At 39.8% G+C, this 16,883-nt stretch overlaps 3 protein-coding genes across 6 annotated transcripts; 1 reads left to right on the plus strand and 2 right to left on the minus strand.

Annotated features, from left to right (window-relative positions):
* Positions 1–381: 381 nt before the first annotated feature.
* On the minus strand, positions 382–4,133 carry LOC115725974 (vacuolar protein sorting-associated protein 20 homolog 2). Its single transcript, XM_030655661.2, has 6 exons — positions 3,719–4,133; positions 2,999–3,151; positions 2,707–2,859; positions 1,891–1,974; positions 928–1,078; positions 382–749 (listed from the first exon to the last, which is right to left on the minus strand). The coding sequence occupies exons 1-6, from the start codon at positions 3,818–3,820 to the stop codon at positions 724–726; spliced, it is 669 nt and encodes a 222-aa protein (XP_030511521.1). The 5' UTR covers positions 3,821–4,133; the 3' UTR covers positions 382–723.
* A 1,387-nt stretch (positions 4,134–5,520) lies between these two features.
* On the minus strand, positions 5,521–10,296 carry LOC115725973 (integrator complex subunit 9). 3 transcript variants are annotated; one of them, XM_048284744.1, is made up of 11 exons: positions 10,125–10,296; positions 9,626–10,015; positions 9,276–9,490; positions 8,445–8,780; positions 8,081–8,270; positions 7,108–7,200; positions 6,912–7,003; positions 6,718–6,835; positions 6,525–6,616; positions 6,330–6,378; positions 5,521–6,235 (listed from the first exon to the last, which is right to left on the minus strand). In XM_048284744.1, the coding sequence occupies exons 1-11, from the start codon at positions 10,131–10,133 to the stop codon at positions 5,717–5,719; spliced, it is 2,103 nt and encodes a 700-aa protein (XP_048140701.1). In that variant the 5' UTR covers positions 10,134–10,296; the 3' UTR covers positions 5,521–5,716. The 3 variants fall into 3 exon arrangements, with proteins under 3 accessions (XP_048140701.1, XP_030511520.1, XP_048140694.1); XM_030655660.2 differs by having other exon boundaries at positions 5,523–6,235; positions 6,327–6,378; positions 8,445–8,768; XM_048284737.1 differs by having other exon boundaries at positions 5,523–6,235; positions 6,327–6,378.
* A 1,897-nt stretch (positions 10,297–12,193) lies between these two features.
* Positions 12,194–14,623, plus strand: LOC115725962 (psbP domain-containing protein 2, chloroplastic). 2 transcript variants are annotated; one of them, XR_007196993.1, is made up of 4 exons: positions 12,194–12,613; positions 12,729–12,884; positions 13,762–14,090; positions 14,455–14,623. XR_007196993.1 is itself a non-coding variant. In XM_048272967.1 (3 exons), exons 1-3 carry the CDS (start codon positions 12,260–12,262, stop codon positions 14,020–14,022), a joined length of 771 nt encoding a protein of 256 aa, XP_048128924.1. In that variant the 5' UTR covers positions 12,194–12,259; the 3' UTR covers positions 14,023–14,435. The 2 variants fall into 2 exon arrangements, 1 of the variants encoding a protein (XP_048128924.1); XM_048272967.1 differs by lacking the exon at positions 14,455–14,623 and having other exon boundaries at positions 13,762–14,435.
* Positions 14,624–16,883: the final 2,260 nt, after the last annotated feature.

Consider the following 16,883-nt stretch of genomic DNA (forward strand, 5'->3'; position numbering starts at 1 on the left):
TTCAGACAATTTTGTGTTGCTGAAAGATTTACCTTAACTCCGTTCAAACTTTGCAATGGAGTTTATACAGACCTCAACTGCATCTAAGTGTGATGACTCTCAGATTACAGATGGAAAATCATCTTCAAAACAACCACGTATATGCCAGGAGAGGAGAATTGTTCGATTGAGCAGAATGGCTGACTGTTTATTTTGCTTTGCCAAATAACAGGTGCACCTATTTTGTTACATCGTCCTTGGGAGAGTGAAGAGAAACTAAACATCGAATGGACAGAAACCGTCATCAGAAAGAATCGCTCATTCATCATAATAAATAATGAGTATGACAACCAAAATGGTTGGCGTAAATCATGGGATCATCTTCTGGAGAAAAACGAAATCAGAATACAAACATCTGCACTGTAATTATTTTCCTTTCACATGGCGATCAAAATCATAACTGTAGTTCTAACTTGGGCATTCTTGGAAAGCCGAACAAGGGACAGAGGAGAAGCTAAGAGACATGAGAAATCCAGCAGCACCAAGAGTTGAAAGAGCGTATGTTAGTCGCATGGCCAAAAAATTTCTGTATATTCCCATTATAAGACGAACTAAGATTTACATAAATGAGAAAATCCAATCGAATTGCTGTCTGATAACATACAAAGTATGCAGTATAGGCAACAGGAATAGTCAATAGGCACACCAGGAATCAGCAGATGGTAATATTGTTTCAAGCTGAATTCAAGCAGGCAGCGGTTCCTCCAAAACTGTTTCAAAGGAAAGATGTGCATCAATACTTACCATAACCGCTGAGAAAAAAGACAAATCAAGCAAGTCCGCATTCATAGAGTGCGCGTGCTTTTTGTGTGTGTGTGTGTGTGTGTGTGTGTGTGTGTGTGAGAGAGAGAGAGAGAGAGAGAGAGAGAGAGAGAGAGAGAGAGAGACCCTTTCTTTTTGAGGCAATTTCGGCATCATCTACCTCAGCATTGGCAGCCACAGGTGCTTTCTTTGGCACCTCAGGAAGGTCAAGTGTCTCTTCGACTACATCAGGAGTTGGAACTGTCGTAGGAACTTCAGGCATATCTTGGATAGCAATCTACAATAAAAAAAGTTTAGTCTTTCATCAGCCAAATCATATTTTATTCTAGATTCTGAACACAGAACATCTCAGAACTACCATCTGAAATGGTCAAATGAAAAATCCAATAGTTCATTGCGTATATTTTGAACACCTAATCAGATCAAAATCCAGAATGGAGACATAGCAAAGAAAAAGTGATTCACAACATAACTAATTAAACCAATGAGTTTTGTTAATCCAAGCAACCTGAAGGATCTTACAAAATAAAAACTATCTTACATCAAATCATCCAACTGAAAAATTGAAAGGTAAAAAATTTCTCTCCTCCAAAAAGCAATCCTAATATTCAACGGAAAAGCTAAAACTCTCTTCATAGTAAATGCACGTCTTGCATGGTAAGTTATTCCATTGGATTTATCTAAGTTGAAGCAATAAAGGTTATTCTACAGAGGAGAACACAAAAAGAACATATCATAATTTCATAAAGCTACAATTTTTGGTCAAAGAACAGGAGAAAGAAAGAAATATTCTTTTTCTAAGTATTTCATAAATAACGTAACATAACAACAACAAAAAATTAATGAAAATGTATTATATCTCATTCAAGACTTCACATTCTGCTCCAAAATACCTGCAAAGGTAGCAGATATTATATTTTGAATGTGGCATATTTATAAAGTAGTCGTCAAAATGACATCGGAAAATAAAAACCACGTTCTCCCTCGCGAGACAGATAACCTAAAGTGTTTACTTGAAATAGGATGGTCAGACTAAAAGTAGGAATACTTGGAAACCAAAGATGCCTCTAGTGGAATCCAAAAAGGTACCTGTGATTCCAAAGTCTCAAATTCTGCAAGAATCTCCTCTTCATCTTCTGCTGATAATTTCTCTCCCAAGATTGCATTAATTTCCTAAATGTTAATGAGCGAAGAGAATCTTATTAGTAATGCATCTCAAGAAAGAAAATCTTATTAGTAATGCATCTCAGGCTTCATTTTTCTGTTTGGGAAAAAGATTCCCAAAGGTAGAGAAAAGCACCAAAAAATATATGCATTGATGAAAAGAGGTTCAAGGCTGCTGTTATCTGACTCGTTTGCAACACACTGAAAGACACAGCTCATATCTAGACAAAGAAAAGAAGCATACGTTTATGGACATAAGGAAAGACATCTCATAAAATTAACCATCTCCAGTGGCGGAGCAAATAGCAATCTCTAAAGCTCATCACGAGGTCCACCACCCCTATCCCCTTGCAAAAGCCAGCGTACCACCAAAGACCTAGTCACCCAATAAGCCATTGCACTTCACGCTTCACACTACCCTACGTACTCCTTCATGCCATCTCATACAACTTAAATGTAAATCACAGTGAACATGTATAAGAACTCCTATACAAGGAAAGCAATTAGAACTTGGCTTTTCTCTGGCACAGAATTAAAAAAGATGGAAAACTTGCCCTGCTCTGTTTCAGAACCGAACTTATTTGGTTTCTGACATGACAATTAGAGTGTTAATCATGTGAAGAGAAACTGTGTTATTCAGAAAAAATCTCTTCAACTGGGACAGTTCTGGTAGGTTTTAAAGACAACTATGAAGACATCCAGGGGCAAGCAAAAAGAGGGACAAAACTGAGATTGGCTCACATCTTGATAAGCTTTTGCTTCAGCAGAGTCATCCATTAGCTTTTGCACATCATCTAAGTTGATTTCGCTTTGAATTGCTTTGATTGCTTCAGTCCCTGACCTTAGGCTCTCAAAGACAGCCCTCTGCTTGCTTGCGAGTTCGATATCTGCCAACTGAACACACAACACATTATAAATGGCAAGAACCGTCACCATTACAAAGTTGACAGCAGGTCAGGCCACAAACTGGATAGATCAAAAGAATGAAGCAACCCTTTTGCTGAAGAAACGATACACAGAAGCAGAGATTTACCTGTTGCTCAACATTAAGAACCCATGCGTCTACTTGTTTCAATAAATCTTCCTGTGCCTTTTTCTTCTTCAGTGCCAACAATGCCCTTTCTTTCCTCTTTTCTTTGATCAGATCCCGAGCAGCTTGCTTTTCAGCTTCAATAACAGCCTCAAGCTGGAAACATCGTGACAGCAAAAGGAGTTGACAAATCACCATGCCACGGTGAATGATCTCACTTATGTACTTCGTAGCACCAAATAACTCCAATTTCACAATACTGGAAGCAACGCAAATTTTCTAATCCTAATCCAAAATGGATACTAGCAACTAAGAACCCATGAAGCAATTCGACCACATTATTAATGTTACTGCTTAATTGGACCAAACCGATTCCAACGTGCATTACAGAGAAAATCACGCAGCGAAATCGAATGAAGCGCAAAAACAGAACTTCAAACGGGCATGCACAAAGGACCCTTATTGGAACTTATTATTGAGACCCAAAATCATCTAAGCGTCAGCCGCAACTCAAAGATAAACGCAATTAATCACATTCACCTCAGTTCAAACACTACAAAACCCTAAATCGTTGCCGAATTTGTCGATTAAGCGAAAGAAAAAGAACCAGAATTGAAATTTCAAATGCATGAACCAGCGAAATAGGATAAAAAACCAGAAGAAAAGAGGGAATCAATCGGGACACACCAAAAAGTTCAAAAACGAAAAGGAAGAAAAGAGGACCTGTTGCTGATACAGGCCGAGCTTGCGCCTCTGGGTCTTGAGAGATAGAATAGCCTTATCGACGTCGGTGACCTTAGGCTTCTTCACAAACAAATTCCCCATAAATCAAAATCGAACTACGCGACCAATGCGTATTGATGAAGTCAAAATTGTTTCAGCGAATTGACTGTACAGAGGAAGACGATGAGCGAGGCTCTCGACTTCGATCAAGACACTGATCGGGGAACCCTAGGAATGCGGAGATTTCGCATCCCAACGATCCAAAAGAGGGACCTTTTCGTTTGTCGGGTTTGCTAAGAAGAGGAACGAAGCTGTTCCGATTGATCTGTCAAATGTTCTAGGATGTTTTTTCCGTTCTTCATCCGTTCGTTGGAGACGACTATAAGAAATCCGAATGACTAGGGTCATGGGTCTTAGCCCGACAAACCAACCCGACTCGAGTTTAAACATTGAAATCCAAACCCGATCATAAAAGCGAATCCGTTGATAACTCATCGATAGCTCATGGGCGCGTGCTCTTGACACAATGAGACGCTCGTTTTACATCTAGGGAAGAATTACCAAAAAAAAAAAAATTTCTAAATTTAAACCCTTCATTTTTTTTCTACTTATTCCCGAACCTTTTACAATTGTATCAATTTAGTCCATTTTACAAGCTGGTGTTGACATGACAAATTTTTTTGAAATTTTTAGTGTTCTTTATTATTTTTTTCCTTTTTTGGTTAGTGATCCTAGCCGGTGGGCAACGGTCGCAAGCCCTCACCCAATGGCCGATTGCCGGCGGTCTCATGCCGGCCCTCACAAAAAAAAAAAAAAAGGAAATTTTGATAAAAAAATTATTAAAAAATATTAAAATTTTGGCTACGTCGGCGTTGGCCAATCAAATAAACCGAATTAACACAATTGTAAAATATTTATGACTCAAATGACCAAAAATAATTTAGATTGAATATGTACAATTACAATAGATTTAGAACTTTTTTGATAATTTTTCCTACTTCGAGTCCACATTATCACAATTTGGTTTTTTTTTTTCCCGAAGATATTAATGCAACAGTTCCGTGCCGTCCGATTGATTTGTGGGCCATCTCAGCCATAGATGGCCAACTTATCCAGCCAGTACATAAGGAGGAAAAGAGAAGCCATTGAGAGAGACGAAGAAATAGGAAAGCGGAATTGAATTATTGGTTCAGTTCAGGGCGCTATTAGGTCGACTTCAATCTTCTACCCTAATTGTTCAATTCAGTTCGATTTATTTTTGAACTTTTCTTAAAATCGTTTTAACCCATATTTCAAGTTTAAACTAATCCATGTATGACCTATTTCCATTAATATGATTTAAAATATGAGTTTGTGGCCCATATTCACAGCACTAGTCTCAAACTCATTTCCATCCCTATGCATTTGCATATTCGTCCATAAGTTAGATCGGAGCTAGTATTGCAATCCATCTGATAATCCGCATGATACTAAACATCCGATACCTACGCGCTTAGGTCTGGGCATAATGAGGATGGCTCCCGCTCGAGGTGTCGGTCCTAACAAAATATTAATGATATCGAAACAATCAACTGGAACTGTGAGAACCTTACGGGAAAGGACCGGATTTGAGTTAAAATTCCACCTAGACTGGTGTGCATAGGACTACTAAGGTAAAAAGACAGAATGTATTCCCACGAAATGCTATTGAATTTAGGAGTGTATTTGGATTCAGGCACGGTTTGAGCCATGGGATGACTCGAGAGAAACCAAATTGTCCGATCTTTGATTTTCATGTTTCAATATGTCTGCTATGGTGTGTTTGGCAAACATTCCTTGATTCCACATGACTAACGGTCCACTCACGGATGTGCATGCTGCCGACTTTCGGCATATCTCTTGCTGTCCAAGCTTACATCAAAACATTTCAGCAACAATGTTAACCCCCGACAACATTCCGCCGAGAAGCAACTTCTTCTGTTAGCTCATTTGAAAGGAGAGTATAGATGAGACACGAGATCAAGTACCATCTAGGATGCTGTTCACAGCATCCCTGATGTGGAAAGCCAACTCCTCATTCGCAGCACTGATTATGGTGCTCGTGCTTCTAATTTCAAGTAAAGCTTCACTAGGCGCATCGATGCGCAAGACACGAGCATCACTCAATCCATCAGTAGTAACACTGCCTTCTTGTAGAGAGCCGCCAATACCCATCTCCGACAAACGAGTCAGGAGCTTTTGCAAATCTAGAGCCCCCGAAAGCAACGGGGGCTCACTATTTGAGCATGGCAGCTCATCGCTGTATAGAATCCGCCTTCTGGCATCACACATGACTAGGTTTCCTTTCAATCTTGTGATGCTCAAATTTTGCTCTTGCAAGTTTTTCCAATGTAATCGAGAGATCACGTCTGCTGTGATTTCTAGTTCTGAACCTTCCTTCAGGGTAGGCAGCTTTAATGTCTCATTCACAGAGTAGTGAAGGACTGAGTATGAGTCCGAGACTGGTGATATGATCTGCTGCCTAAAATCTTCAGGTAACTATCTTCGACAGAAAGTGCAGAACAGAGAAGTAATCAGTCTGAAGTACCATCATCAGAAAGAGAATGCATGGAAGCTTAGGTGATATTACCACAAGAAACTTCGGTTGCAAGATGTGGATTAAAGGTTGAACCTTCTTCAATCTACAAGTGAGGCCGATCCATAAGATAAAATATGCAAGCATAATATTTTGTTAGTTGATGGACATGCATGAATGCAAAGCAATTGGACCGGTGGAGTAGTTCAGTCTCATGAAGAAAAGGCAAAATAGCTAATGCATGGTCCTTACACTATTCCCGAAAGAAATGAGCATCGAAGGACCTTCATCTTCATCACCTTCGGTTCAAAAGGCAAGAGAGCTATATCACTATCCATACCCTCCTGCAAATTGAATAAAAGGTTCTGCTTGTTGAATGGTTCTATGCGCTGATAAATTGGAAAGAGCGAAGAACATTTTGTTGTTAGATTAGTGATTAGAGCACCTCCCAGATGAGTAACGATTTTTCATCCCCATGCCAGCGTCTGAGCAAATGGACAGCTGGGCCAAGTCTCAAACTCCAGTGAGGACAAAATACAATGCACGGCTCCTGCCAATGAAGTCTGCACACATTCTAACAACTATCAGAGGATACGATTAGGTGCCAAGTTGCACAGTCAAAAGAAAACGTTATCATACAGTAGCTTAGGTGAGTAAATTGCCGGATACACTTGCAGCCTTTCTCCATTCAAAAGCTCGACATGCGCAAATAATGACTCACCAGAGAACAACTGTGAAGGACATAAAATCAACAAAAAAATCTGCATTTAGTAGGGATGTAAATGATCAGTTGGAGACTTCCAACATACATAAATCATACGCCTCAGTTACATACCTTTTCTTGCCTTTGTTTGCACACCCATTCAGGTATTATGTTGGTATATGCCAATAACTCTTCTGCTACTGATGAGATAACAAATATGGGAACCTATGGAGAGAACAAATGGTATATCAAGCACTGTTTTAGTTATAAGACAGAGAACTCTGAAGAACCACTTTTCTGAAAATATTGAATGCTTTTTTCATTCTGGAATATCTCATTCAGGAAGTACATTGGACATAGACTTCACTTGCAGCAGTGAGAGCCACCAGAACACTAGTTCGCAAAAGCAATTGCAAAAAATAAAATCCCGAGACTAAAACTGCATGATCACCTAGGAGATAACACTACCAAGTTGACCACAGCCAATGACTTTTATCCAGCAAAACAAAAGGAGGATTATGTTTGCTGCTCTTGTGGTTCTGAAGCACAAGAATGCTTTGCTGTTCGAAAGTGCAAAAAGAGTTCCCACATCTTTACATTGTAAAACCCACCACAAAGCAAGACAGATAAACTGAATATACAATCTGCAGAATCAGCAACTCTCATCAAGTTAGACTGGTTCACAGTTAAAATGTGGCGACAGCCAATCAAACTAACTAATACACCATCAAATCCTAACCAGATGAAGACATGCTCAGGGCATCCAATGTGGACAAAGTGCCAAATATAGAGTGATTATAGCTTGTTCAGGGTTTTAGCAGAGGGTATAGATATAGCATAATAATTGATCACCTGGCTGTTTTGAAGGTGCAACTAAAGGAAACAACATAGCATATAGTTCAGTCAATGTGATTTTCATCATAAAAAAAGGGTCTACATGATTTTCTTGCGCAGGAACACAAATAGTCTGGGCTTTGATCACCATCATTAAGTTCATTTCAAGTAAAATTCAAACTTTATGCTTGTAGCATCAGCTTTATCTAAAATCCACTGAAGTAAGAGAAAATCGGTGTCAATAAATTTTAAATGCAAACCAATGGAATACCTTATGCTGTGATGATTCCAGGCAAATAGATATCTGCTCCAAGAGTTGTAGCATGATTCCAAGCCGTCCTATAGGAATGAGTACTGAACCACCGGCTTTAACAGCATCAACTGCACAGGAGCATATAAAGTTCAATTTGTCCATTTCCTCCGAGCTCTCATCAGCATGAAGTAAGAGCTCCTCCAGATCACTGGTTTCATCACAGTAAACTCACAGCTTAATTTCACAGACGCCAAGTGTCAAAAGCTACCGTATTAGAAAGAATGAAGAGGTGGAAGAATCAAATGGTACTAAACTGTAAAACCGTGCATTTCCTCATAATATTCACAACCCAAGAGGAGATATACTCAATAAAACAGGTTACCTCGAAGTTGAAGAATCCTCAGGAGCAGTGTAATTACTCCCCTTGTTGGCAGTTTCCAGGATATCCAGAGATGAAAAATCTGAATATATTAGCACATCGCACGATCGAAGAGCGTTATAATTAAACTCCAAAGCATGACTGGGAACAAATTCAGAGCTCGAGACAAATGCTATCGTTCCATCTGGATATCTTATTGTCCAATTACAGGCTCCTATTTCCAACCCGGAGCTGATTGGTTTGATATTTATTGTGCCATTGTAGCATGCCACTTCCGCATATTTGAGTTTTTGAGCCTTCTTAGCACAATCCTCTATGTCAGCTGCACTGAGAGGCACTCTTCGTCACTATCTCTTTAAAGGTTGGTCCTCAAACAAAAATGCAGTTTCTAGGAAGAAAAGTAAGATGTAATCTGCAACAAGTGTGATCACAACTCGGAAGATGCAAGGATACCGATACTTCATAATATTCAACGGCTGCAGCTTCTGACCACAACTTGTGCGCCTTTGCACATATAATTTAGAGATACATAACCTATCAAGAAAGTCATCTAACAAGAAAAGGCATCTTAAGCCTTGGCTGCAGAACAGAACTCCCAACATCAAAATTTAGTCTGGATCTAGGAAGATTGAAGCATATTATAAAGGCACACCAAGGCTGACAGCCCAATAAAAAGTTTGGGCTCTTTCCTGACTAAGGGAGGGCCGAGAGAAAAACTAGTCTTTGTGCTTCGCAGATAGTTACAATGAGGATCTAAGCCATGATAAACTATCAAACCACATCCTGTATGCGATTTAGCTACAAAACAGTACTACCACAAAGACTGTTCCTTACCTGTACAATGGCATCCATCCACCAAGCTCGATCCCATCAGTGCCCAATACTATCTCCTTCATTGCGGAAGGAAGTGATTCCAGCTCCTCCCACTTCATCCAGTGAGGACTACCCAATTCTTCGGATCCATAAAACTGCCTGAATTCCTCATGCATTGAAACAAGGTCCTCCATCATAAGTTTCCCGAGTTTCGCTGCCGCCTCAGTTACATATATCTAAGGTAAAAGCATGAATCTTCAGGCAAGTTATAATCTTTTAACGCACAAGCTCAAGACCAATCAATAATAAAACCAACAGCCAACCATATACGGAAAAATCACCCCAAATTCAATCAATGAGATGAAGGTTACCTTCGCCGAGAAGCCCTCCGCTCGAGTAAGGAATGGCAACCCGAGCATCCCAGAGGGGCTCGAGATCAACACTACATCGATGAACGAGAGGTTCCACAAGTGCAGGTTCGCCACAGTTTTGTACCACGGTTCTGAACGAATCAAAGCCTTTGCATCCATGGGTTTCTCAATATTCTTCCTCTCTTCATTCCCAGACTCACAGCCATCGGATTCCCCAACTGAATGTCCAAAGTCTTCTTCATCTTGCACGGCAGAAAATCCGGGAGGTATTGGGGCGAAAACAGCGAGAGCAGACAGGTCTAGGGGGCAATCAATCAAGATCCTAAACCCACAGACATTCAGCATGTGACATGGGGGAAAGTAAAATCCTTTACCTCTGCTCAGGCATGTCTGCACAAGAGGGTGCGTTTCAAATTCAAATTAAACTGAATGTGTGCACCAGATACGTCGATTGACAAATGAAAGTGTATTAAGAACACCCAGTTAAAGAGAGACTTGCCAACTTCATAAAGCCAGACCAAGGTGGAGACTTTCACAGCCAATTTACAGAAAAACATTCGATTGGAAGGAGGAGATTTCACACGGACTCGTCGCTCGGAGCTCAAACGAAGGAGAGTGGAGGGTTTTGGCGCTTTTGGCTTTTCACTTTTCAGACGAGAAGGAAAAAGAGCAGCGGACACCGGTTCAGTAAGGACGCGCGCATCGTAACACTTCTACTTTTCAATTTTTTTGCCAGAAGTTAATCTCGCAAAGAAATTCGTTTGGTAAAAATACTTTCAAAGTAGAAATCTATTTGATAAAAAAGTTGGCTTTTGATAGGATTTTTCACTTTTGGTAGAACTTTTTATCAATTTTGAGAAGTAAAAAATTTTAACTTTTTGACTTTAGCATCACTTCTTGGACTACATCCATCTCCGCCGACCACCGTTCGCCTGCTACCACCATTGTCGCGAGCCGCCGACCACTGTTGCCACAGCCGCAAACCGCCGACCGCCACCGTTGCTTCGGCAGCTAGCCACCGTTGCTGCCCGCCCGCCTCCCGCCGCTGCCGACGATCGCCAGCCACCACCACTCGCCAATCGCCGTCGCCCGCTCGCCAATCATCATCGCCCGCCCGCCAACCGCCAACTACCGCCACCTACCGACCACCAATACCGAAGATTTTGTTAATAATGTTTCAAAAATAGAAATTTTTAACCGTTACCAAATGAATTTCTCCGATTAGAAATCAATCTGAAGCAGGAGTAGAAAAATCAACTTCTGCTTTTAAGGAAAAGTAGAGAAATCAATTTCTGATTATAAGTCGATTCCTGGTAGAGAAGTGTTACCATGCGTACCCTAAGCTCGCAGCCACGCTCGATTCCACCTGTTATTAACTCTTGCAACAATTGGGTCATCATGAAAAAAAAAAAACTACACGACGGAAACCTCAATAAACTAATGCTAAAATCACTAAAATCGCAGTAAATAACATAATTGTTTTTAAGAAGTCGTGGTTCACTTCATGAGAGTAATTTGAGGTGGGGAAATTCAAATCATGGGTTCGAATGTCTCTCTCTCTCTGTAATCTCTATCGCAGCATTTGCCAATTTTGAGGTTGTATTGTTCTTTTTATTTTTCTGTCTTGTCGCCTAACAATTTTGTTCACCATTTGGTCGTTGGCTTTATTGACGATGGAGGGTTAATAATAACGGAAAGCGCGATTAATCATGTAGCATCGCGGATTTGATGTAATGAAATTATTCTCTTTTTATTTAGGGATCGCAAATTCCCTTGGAATGACTGTCCTCTTCCTTTCAGCTCGTTACCAAAGCCCACCGAAATCCCCCATGGCCTTGTTGTGTTCTTGTTCTCGTCTCTTCTTAATGAAATCTTGTTCCAAACATAAAAAAATAAACAAGAGTAAGCTAATAATTTTTCTTTTGGTCTAATCAATAGCTAATGACGAGATGATTATATTTTGAGAAAATTTCGAATAAGTGCTTGAAATGTCTTCATTATTTTAATGAATGACCTAATCAAATGCATTTTCGTCATTTAACTTTTTGTTCCTTTTTTTCTTTTCTTTTTTTTTTTTTTTTTTTTTTTCTTTCTTTCATTTTCTTTTCGTCGATAGTCCATTTCAAGCGATAGCAGATGCCCTTAATAGCTACAGGCTAGGGAGGCCGTCAAGGAGGGGGCCAACCTTGCCCAATCTAGCTAGCAAAGGCCTAGGCAAGGCGACCCTCACATAATGGCCAACGAGAATTATCGTGCCCTCATCAGTAGTAACAAAGAAAAAAATTAGGAAAAAAAGAAAAGAAAAGAAGGAAAAAATAAAAAAATAAATGATGAAATTTTTTTTTATCATGCTCTTTTTTAAAATATTGAGGATATTTCAGATTTTTATTTGAAATAAGATTTATGTCATGTCTTTATTTGAGAAAATGAAGACAGTTCGGGACTTTTTTGAAAATTTTTCCTATATTTTTGTCCTCAATAAGCAAATAAATAGTCCAATGAAAAGTGCAAGAAAACTCCGCGAAAAACAGAAAAATCTGTAAAAGACTATCCATTTTACAAAGACGCTTCACTTTCCATCACTCGACTCAGTGATGTCAATATTTGCGCCAATCCTCCTCCACTTGGACTGCCATGGCTCTCCAGCTTTGCCTGGCCCTCTCAGTTCATCACCCTCTCTTCAAGCTTCGACCCTTTCTATTCCCTTGTCTCAAATCCGATTTCTCATTTTCGATCGCCAAACCTCGCATTCCAACCCAGAATCACAGTCCTCGCACCCAAGTCTCGGTCTTTTCCCACGAGGACGACACTTTCTTGCCAGCAGCTCGTTTGAGCAAGAGGGCTCTGAGCCTCTCGATTCTTGCAATCTTGCTAAATGGTTTTGGCTCGAGCGCGTCGATGGCGACGTTGCCTCAAGAAGTGGAGCTGGAGAGGTACACAGACTCCAAGGAGGGCTTCACTCTCCTCAAACCTCCTTCTTGGATTAAGGTGTATATAACATGTAGAATGTATAATGTATTATGGACGTCAGACTGGCTAAAATGATCACTGTCGGAGTATTGTTCGAGTAAATTTGGGTTTTTTTTTTTCGTTGGCATTGAAGGTGGATAAAGCAGGAGCGACTGTGCTGTTTGAGGAGCCAAACAAGGGGGGCAACAATGTGGGAGTGGTGGTGAGTCCAGTTCGTCTTGCAAGCCTTGGCGAATTTGGGAGTCCTCAGTTCGTCGCGGACAAGCTCATACAAGCCGAAAAGCGCAAAGTAGGTGCTTGTTTAATTGCTTGCTTCGTTCTAAATGTGGTATGTCTTAAAGTATGTTGTCCGAATCCTCTTATGTTTTCAGGCGATGGATTAAAATGGTAGACACTTTGGTTTTTGTTGGAATTGCATAAAAGATTTGTCTAGATATTATGCTTGGAGCTGTCTCATTAAGAGGAAACATCAAAGTGAACTATCTTTCTGGAGTAGATTTTTTAAGTTTAAAACATAATTATTTTGCTGTACACATGGCAACAGTATTAATTTCTTACTCAAAAGGCTGGAAATAATAGCTTCATATCTAAATCAAGATGGATAAACTCATTTGTGGGTAAATAATTCGAACTCAAGGTCTATACAGTGCAAAAGAGATGATCCACATGATGAGAGAGAGAGAGAGAGAATTCTCGGATATAGAGATAATGGCGAGTGATAGATGCTCCTCTGTACTATTGACCGCCTTGTGAGGCGTGGTTGCTCAAGGTTGCAGTTCAATTTAGCTGTATGCTACTCCAAATCTTGAACTGACATGGGCTGTTTCTTTCGATATTTGACCAGATCTAAAACCCGAATAATTAAAGAAGAAAACTGAACCAAAACTCTGGTTCAGCTGCATTCAGTGTTCTATTATCGGACATGTCAGTGTAGTTATAGTTATCGCTCAATCACATAATTGAATATGTAAAATGCATTCAACTGTGTTTACAGGACTTTCATTGCTCTATTATATTTTATGGTGACGATTTAATTAATCAAAATTGGCTTGATTCAGGTCTATCGGCTCTTTGTCTGTAAACCTATAAATTATATGTCGATACTTTTGGCTTTTACTTGAAGCTTCCCTTTGCTCAAAACCTTTTTTTTTTTTTTTTTCAAACAGGAAAGTACGAAAGATGCTGAAGTGGTTGGAGTGGCAGAGAGATCAGGCCATGGAGGCTTAAAAGTTTATGAGTTTGAGTACATAGTGGACAGCACCAGGGGAGGGATGAAAAGGATCTTTTCGGCTGCGTTTGTGACCTCAAAGAAGCTCTATCTGTTAAACATCGCTCACTCAGACAAGCCGGAGAACCCACTTGACACCCAAACAAGGGTGATGTTGGAGGAAGTTCTCCATTCTTTTGATGCTGTTCCTGGCACATGAACATTACAGTCCATCACAACATGACTATTTCCTCTATGTCGCTCCGAACATGGTCACTGAGGCCTGAGGTAATACACTACTGAATTGATGTGGTTGAATAGATGTCGATCATGGAATTAGAAAACTCAAGATGGTTTGTGCTTGGACTGCAACAGAGGCATTGAAATTATGACCTCATTCATCCAAAAAATTATTACGTGTTAGCTTAAAAATCTGAATACAATCAAATTCTTCTGTGTTATTCCTGGTGCATGTATGTGCAACATAGAGTAGGTATTCTGATCATCCGACTTGACCTCAAAACTCAACTTTTAAACCCCACATATCAGTGAGGGCACTTCAAGATTCTTTTTCATGCATTTTTTTCTTATGGAGAGTGGTAAACAGAATATCCTTTGAGCTCTTTATCTTACTAATTAACTGGTGTTTCAGGTGGCAAAGCTCACCTCTTAAATTTCTCTTGTGACGCTTTCCAGGAAGCAACAGTATCGTTCTTTACATTCTTAGGCGAAGCAAAAGGTGGGCTGCTTTTTTTGTAAGTAAAATATCCTTGCATTTCTACATACCTACAAGAATTTCTGAAGGCAGATTGCTCGGGTCATTTATTTGTTAGAGGACAGAGGTACTTCTCATATTTTGTCTTAAAGCTTTTCAAATGAAAAAGGTAATTGATAGCATATCATGAGAAGCAAATTCTATTGTTTATTGACTATTTGTATTACGAAAGTGTTCTTCTATTGATGATTAGTTATTACTTATTGGGCGGCCTAGTTTCCTTAAAAAGAACAAACTTTAGGCCGGACCTCAATTTTGGACCAAACATTTTCTCGTCTTATAAAAAAAACACTAACTTTAGCTCGTGTCCCAATTCTGACTCAATTTTTCTTTTTTTGGGTTTCATTAAAAAACATCAAACTTAGCTCAGATATCGGTTCTGGTCTCAAATTTTTGTTATTTCATAGAAAAGCACCAAATTTCTGCTGGTATCCAAATCCGACTCTCGTTAGGTTCTAGTCCAATAATGCAATTGACAGTTTGCCGTGTTGCATATGTAATTGGCGGAAACTTCACGAAAACTTGGCAGTGGTCAGGTTTGGGTATCGATTGAAAGTTTATGCTTTTTCACATGACAACAAAAAATTTAGGCTAGAATTAGAATATGAGTCCAAGTTGATGCTTTTTTATGAGACAAAAGATAGTTTGAGCCACAATTGGGATCCAACCTAAAGTTGATGCTTTTTTAGGAGACAAAAAAAAGTTTGGGGTAAAATTAAAACTTGACTTAAAGTTGGTGCTCTTTTAGGAAATTAGGCCCTATTAGGCAATGCCTTGTACCTCACCTAGTATGGCGTTCTCATTTTCAATTATCTGCCTGGAGATGCTCATTCAGTTTCATCTTCCCGAGTTCGTTTGCTCTCGGGGGCTCCTAAGAATATTTTGAGTTTCTGGTTCAAGAGAAATCGTTGTTCTTGAAAAACATCCGACCCGCTCGCACACGGGCAAAAGCCGATTCAAGCATGAATTGTCAAGGCAAGGCATTTTGGCTACTAACTTTTCTAAAGAATGAAGACGAACGAAAAGGAGGTGCTTTGAGATTTATCTTCAATGCAGGAACATCTTTCCCCCCTCCGACTCCGAGTGGTGTCCAATTCGCATGGAGAACCAAGGATTTTTCTCTGGACCGCAAAAATTGGAAAAGTCAAAGGAGATGTGTCATACGTAACATGGAGGCCGGCGATTGCAGCCGCCGATTCTTCATCTCTCTCGCTGTCTGAAAGTGGGGTTTACGTTGCCGTGACGGGAAGCTCCCGCCATAATAACTCTGTTTGCATATGATTGCAGAAATAGACAAGTTGAAAGTAAAAACAAAGATTTAAAATTGTTCAACATGAACGTTTTACTATCTCTCCATACGTCTCAAGAAAGCTGAGAGAGAGAGAGAGAAAGAGAGAGAGAGTTGGGTAATATTAGTTTTGACCATATGGCTAAATTATCGAAAAAGTCTTAAACCTATTGTAATTATGTCAATTCAGTCTTAAATTTTTTTTTTTACCGATTCAGTCCCGAACATTTTGCAATTGGGCCATTTCGGTTCATCTGGTGAATTTTAACCAGCCGGCATCCATAGAATATTATAATATTTTTTTGAATTTTAATATTCTTTTCATAATTTTTTCTTGCTTTTTCTTTTTCCTTTTTTCTCTCCTCCCCTCCCTACCTCCAGCCGGTCGGCCACAGACTCTATCAAAGGGGCCGAGCCTCGCCTAGCCATGGCGGGGGTCGACCTCGCCGTCGTCAAGGCTCCGTGGCGGGGCTCGACCTCGCCGTCGTTGCCTCGCTCGGCAACAGTGAGGTTGACCCTCGCCATGGCTTGGCCTCTCTAGCTGCGGCTACGGCCAATCACTATATCTCGGTGACCGGTTGGAGATAGAGAGGGGAGCAGAAGAGACCAAAAAAAAAAAAAAAAAAAAAAAGGAAAAAGAAAAGAAAAGAAATTTTTTTAAAAATTTTAAAAAAATTAAAATATTCGGTTGCCGGCCAGCCAAAATTTACCGAATGGACTGAAATGACACAATTGCAAAAGGTTTAGGATTAAATTGGCAAAAAAAAATTAGGATTAAAGCGATACGGTTGCAATAGGTTTAGGATTTTTTTTTTTTTTGTAATTTTTCCGCCTGCAAACTATATTAAGGATCACTGTTTGCCTTCTGTTTGGATGGAGTTCAAAATTAAAAAAGAGAAAATCTTGATGCAAGAGAAGGTCAAGTGTATGGAAAGATATCACAATCTTTTGTCGCCATGTGCGGTCTCTTACTTGCGGTGTATGTATAATACTATGGAATATTCACTTGGTCAACCTT

The sequence above is a fragment of the Rhodamnia argentea genome, chromosome 1 (assembly GCF_020921035.1).
Source record: "Rhodamnia argentea isolate NSW1041297 chromosome 1, ASM2092103v1, whole genome shotgun sequence".
Taxonomy (NCBI): domain Eukaryota; kingdom Viridiplantae; phylum Streptophyta; class Magnoliopsida; order Myrtales; family Myrtaceae; genus Rhodamnia; species Rhodamnia argentea.

What these genes read in the sequence shown, in the direction of transcription:
- LOC115725974 (XM_030655661.2), bottom strand. Translation starts at nt 3,820, where the DNA reads ATGGGGAATTTGTTTGTGAAGAAGCCTAAGGTCACCGACGTCGATAAG. An exon ending in AAGCAAAAGCTTATCAAGAT is followed by an intron (nt 1,975 to 2,706) that starts GTGAGCCAATCT and finishes ATTAACATTTAG; the next exon opens with GAAATTAATGCAATCTTGGG. An exon ending in TTGAGACTTTGGAATCACAG is followed by an intron (nt 1,079 to 1,890) that starts GTACCTTTTTGG and finishes TTTTTATTGTAG; the next exon opens with ATTGCTATCCAAGATATGCC.
- LOC115725973 (XM_048284737.1), bottom strand. An exon ending in GCAAACAAAGGCAAGAAAAG is followed by an intron (nt 7,004 to 7,107) that starts GTATGTAACTGA and finishes TGTCCTTCACAG; the next exon opens with TTGTTCTCTGGTGAGTCATT. An exon ending in AATCGTTACTCATCTGGGAG is followed by an intron (nt 6,617 to 6,717) that starts GTGCTCTAATCA and finishes TTCAATTTGCAG; the next exon opens with GAGGGTATGGATAGTGATAT.
- LOC115725962 (XM_048272967.1), top strand. Translation starts at nt 12,260, where the DNA reads ATGGCTCTCCAGCTTTGCCTGGCCCTCTCAGTTCATCACCCTCTCTTC. An exon ending in AACCTCCTTCTTGGATTAAG is followed by an intron (nt 12,614 to 12,728) that starts GTGTATATAACA and finishes TTGGCATTGAAG; the next exon opens with GTGGATAAAGCAGGAGCGAC. An exon ending in TACAAGCCGAAAAGCGCAAA is followed by an intron (nt 12,885 to 13,761) that starts GTAGGTGCTTGT and finishes TTTTTCAAACAG; the next exon opens with GAAAGTACGAAAGATGCTGA.